Here is a 5,000-nt window from a genome sequence, read left to right as displayed (position 1 = left end):
GTGCATAAACATGGGTTATTGTGATGCATATTTTTGCAGGTTAACTAAAGAGCCAATTATATCAAAATAACACAAACATCTAGCTTCAAATATCAATTATAAATATTCAACACAGTAAGATATTATAAAGCTACTGATTGCAATGCTGTTATAACAAATCTAAGAGCAAATTCAACTACAATATCTTGTTTTTAATTGCTTATTCATTATATATACTCGCTTACAACCAAGCAAATTATAAGGCATTTTACTTTGCTTTTAACTATTTATAGACTATAGTACCCAGGATCAATGCATGCCTGTTTGAAGCCAAAGAACACTTTATTGAGACTAGTGTGATTTTAACGATAATAATGATACAGAAATAATGAAAATTATAGATTCAAGTATTTTAGTAGATTATCATTGGGTGGTTTCCATTCATTCAAACAGAGATGCAGTTTGAATTTTACCCTAAAGTAATAAGAGTAATAATTTAGTGCATAAATAATCAAAATATCAAAGCAATCACCAGTTAAGTTAAGGGTAAGAATGTATCAATTCATTACCTTGTAACTCATTCTGCAACTTCTCTATGGTCTTTCTTAATCTGTCAATTTCTTGATTAGCTTGATCTAAGTTATCTAGACGTTCCTTTTGTGCTTTAGAAAACATATCATGTGAACTAGATCCCAAGTTTGGACCTTCCTTCAGTGTCATTTCCCTGTAATGTTGAAAAAGAAGAAATAAGCTATATTAAAGACCACTCTCATCACAACAAAAGTGATAGAAGTTTTGGATTGGAACAAATTTATAGATTTGGGTTATATGGCCCAGTACTGAGACCAGGGAGACCATTCCAGGCCATAATTTCACTTTGAGGAAACCCCGCTGTTACAAAATATTGTATATGCAAAGAAATTTGACAGCAAGATGAAACAAAAGAATATGGAACAGACGTAGAAGGCTAAGAAGTGAAGCTAGGGGCCAAAGATATACTGTAACAACCCTAGAGTGCACAAAACATGAAGTGCATTCACAGCACTAAACCACTTACAAAGAAAGTGATATGACACAAAACAAATGATAAACAAATTAATACCTGGAATAAAGCATATACTATAAACAAAACTCTTTTACTGCACAGGGTCTCTGCAAAATCAACATGGCATTAAAGGAATAACAACCTTCAGCTCATGTTTTATAGTTTGATAACCAATAATTTTAGCCACTACTAAACTATATATAAATAAAAACCTAGATAGCCCAAAAACCTGATGTAAAGATCTTAGATGGAAGAGTCAAAGAATAAAGTAAAACCAATCAGTGGTGATGGTAAAGAGGCGCTCAAACTCCAAATTCAGCATATCAATCTCTTAACCCCTCACTGCAAGGCTGCGGATCCATTAAAGCTATACGCGAGATTTGTCACCATTGGATATACTTGCTCATTTACTATATAATAAGCTACATTTCCATTTTTATGTTTTGCTGCTGATTACAGAATAATTTTTATTCTCCATTGTATTTCACTCTAAACAGCCAAAATGTTTTTCCATTCATTGTGAAGTGATAATATATTTTATAAGAAATTTGATTTATGTAATTATTTCTCAATAATTGTGTAAAAAAAAATATATTCATTAAAGTGACTATGATATTCCGCAATAATTCCACAATAAATAGCCGTTGAAAGATATAAAACTACTCTTTAGTAATACAGTAATGGACTTATGTTTACAGAAATGTAATGAAAATATCTATTCATTTCCTTTGACACAAGAAGTATTTCATAATGTATAATTATAAGGTATGATAAAGCACTGCGATTTTGTGTAAACAAACTTTATATATTTATTGAAGTGACTGTTATCCTATAAGTCCACGATAAATAGCCTTCGAAAGATATAAAACTACTCGACAGTAATAGTGACTTTACGTTATACAGAAATAAAATGAAAATATCCATTTGTTTCTTTTGACACAAAAAGTATTCTATAATGTATAATCAATAAGAATTTATACATGATAAACAAAAAGAAACATATATTTCTGAGAGAGAGAGAGAGAGAGAAGAGAGAGAGAGAGAGAGAGAGAGAGAGAGAGAGAGAGAGAGAGAGAGAGAGAGAGAGAGAGAGATAATATAAATTTAGTTTGTTAGTCTCAAGGTTCATTCATTCGTCTATCATTCCAACTTAAGTGAGACTGTGACTGTCACTATGAACTGGATCATTCCTGTTTTGGGTATTTCAATTCCTTGGAAATAGAGACTGTGCATCAAAGAACATGACGAATACTGCGTAGATGGCAGTAGATGGAAATAATGATAATAGGCTAACTTTTACTCGTGAAAACAATAAACAATACAAATTAGAAATACAGTATATGACATAAAGATGATGATAATTTGTAGAAATGATACTTGAGAAAAAGGTATAAAATAAGTAAAAACAAATGTAGTGTGTCAACATCTTGCATTACTGGTACAACATTTTGCTTTTTTGCTGATGTTGTGGGTGGGACTTATGAGTTAAGAGGCGGAGAATTGAAGAATGCTTCGTAGTACCCTTTTTGTGATTTGAACATGAATGCAACATAAAAATACACTAAAATAAACCTTACATAATCATGGATAAGGAAAAGAATCGCAAGTATTTCAGTTGGTGGTAGGGTTGAGATATAAAGATCCCTACATCTCTAGCTGGGGGTGTTGGGGGGGGGGAGGTTTGAGTAAAGCCTCAGGTAGAGAATGTTGCCATTGGATAGAGAGAGTGGAGTTATTCGATAAGGCAACATTAAAACAGGCTGAAATAACATGAAAACAGCTCTTGCACAATTGGAAATAAAACGGATTTTGAAGCAAAGCAAAAAATCTATTTATGGGTGAGATAGCCATGTTGTCCTGATGGAAGGTTCCTTTAGGCAGCTTTCTGAGGGATATTTAGCTACAATGATACTCCCAGAGAATTGAACATATGTCTCCAGAATTCTAACTCCTGGCACGAGTGTGCCAGTATCCTTTAAGAAAATTCTTAAGGATATCGCATAATATCAGGGGAAGTATTTCTTAATCCGACACATGGCAATCTTCACCCAGAATAGAGTTTTCGCTCTGAGGGGGAAGAGTGGCGAAAATGAAGGGGCGCCGTCATCAAGGTTACCCGGTGGATCCCCTTCCCGTACTACTACAGCGCCCAACATGGCGACCCATTCCTTGTTGCAATTAAGCATGGATGGCTACAGATAAAGTAGTTTCGGGTGGGGATTGTTACATATGTATATTCCTTTTCTAAGAAAAGGAGGGTGGGTCCATCAGGACGACATGGCTATCTCACTCAAAAATAGATTTTTTACTTGAAAGTAGTATCTGTGGGATTGTATAAGTGCCTTAACCTTGAGTCAGCTTCTATATGGTCACCCAGGCCACATAAATATATGATGGTACCGTTATTCGTCATATACGCTAAGCTTGGAACAATCTTAGGGCTTCCTGCCCCCTGCAGGGAAACTGTCAACTCTGACTATAGAAGCGAAAAGGTTTGTATATACAGTGAGCCCTCGCTACTTCGCGGTTCGACCATCGTGGATTCACGACTTCGCGGACTTTTTTCATTACGCATGTATATATTATAAAAGAAATATATCGCATCTTTTCCATGAATCTTTTGTATGTATACGTAGTACTGCATCCAATAATATTCTTTGTTGCAAAAATCATATCTCGATTAAGCGTACATATCCTACAACAAAACAAGCGTAAAATAGCGTACGTAAAGCATATATAGTACCTTGTATTTGAATTTGTAACTACTACGTAGCATGTAAGACGGACTGTGATTGGTTCCAGTGCTGATAGATGACGAATCAGCTCCCAAGTTTTGTAATCTAGCCTGTGATTGGTGTTTTGACAGCTTCTCCGATCCGCAACAGCTTGGCTTTTCTCTGACCAGTAGCATCTTCTCGCGGCCACTTTGTTTGCCGCTCTCTCGCCGGGTAGATGCTGCTTCGTTACTGTGTAACTTTAAACTGTGCTGTGCGTGACTGTTTGAAGTTGAACTTTCTGATTAACCCCTACAATGGCTCCCAAGCGTTCAATGGCTCCCAAGCGTTCTGCTTCTACTAAGGCTGGTAGTGAGCCTAAACGCCACCGAAAAATGATGACGATTGCTGAGAAGGTGACACTTCTCGATATGTTGAAAGAAGGCAGAAGTTACGCGGCCGCAGCCCGCCATTTTGGAGTGAACGAATCCACCGTTCGCTACATTAAGAAGGACGATGCGAGCATTAGAAAGACGGCTGCCATCACCTTTAGCAGGTCAGCGAAGCGAGTTGTTACAGCTCGTAATAAAACGATCGTCCGTATGGAAGGTGCTTTAGCAATCTGGATTGTTGACTGCCGGAAGAAGAACATAGCCTTGGATACGAACACTATCCGAATCAAGGCTTTGAGTTTGTATGAGAATTTTGCGGAAAAGGAACCTCAAGACGACGATGGCGACCATGCTGAAGAAGACGAAGATGATGTACTGTACTAGATGAACCTCAAGCAGGGACATCCACTGATTCCCAGCCTCAGAAACAACGTTTTTCCGCCAGCAAAGGATGGTTCGCGAAGTTTCAGAAACGCTTCGGCCTGAAAAGCGTTTCCCTGCATGGCGAGGCTTCTTCCGCTGCTGAAACTTACGCGAATGAGACATTTAAGAACATTATCACTGAAGGTGGATACAAGCCCGAACAAGTGTTTAATATGGATGAGACCGGCTTGTTTTGGAAGAGAATGCCGTCGCGAACTTTCCTGTTCAAAGAAGAAGCCAAAGCCTCTGGCTTTAATGCATTCAAAGATCGTGTTACCCTCGTGATGTGTGGCAATGCTGCTGGATTTTTGCTAAAGCCGGGGCTTATTTACAAATCGAAAAACCCTCGCGCTTTGAAAAATAAAAATAAGAAAATCCTTCCCGTGTACTGGATGCATAATCCAAAAGCATGGATTACGAAGATGCTGACCTCCAACTGGTTCCACC

At 37.4% G+C, this 5,000-nt stretch overlaps 1 protein-coding gene across 7 annotated transcripts in view; it reads right to left on the bottom strand.

Moving 5' to 3' along the window:
- Dlg5 (Discs large 5) overlaps positions 1-5,000 on the bottom strand; it is an 847,504-nt gene that overhangs the window by 228,060 nt on the left and 614,444 nt on the right. For all 7 annotated transcript variants that reach the window (XR_011044295.1, XM_068372367.1, XM_068372363.1 and 4 more), the window contains one exon: positions 549-703. Coding sequence is in view for 6 of the 7 variants with exons in the window: in XM_068372367.1 (XP_068228468.1) it covers positions 549-703 (155 nt within the window). In the remaining variant the exon portion in view is untranslated. The remainder of the gene's footprint in view (positions 1-548; positions 704-5,000) is intronic.

This window comes from Palaemon carinicauda, chromosome 4 (genome assembly GCF_036898095.1).
Source record: "Palaemon carinicauda isolate YSFRI2023 chromosome 4, ASM3689809v2, whole genome shotgun sequence".
Taxonomy (NCBI): Eukaryota; Metazoa; Arthropoda; class Malacostraca; order Decapoda; family Palaemonidae; genus Palaemon; species Palaemon carinicauda.
This window is presented reverse-complemented; position numbering and strand designations above follow the sequence as displayed.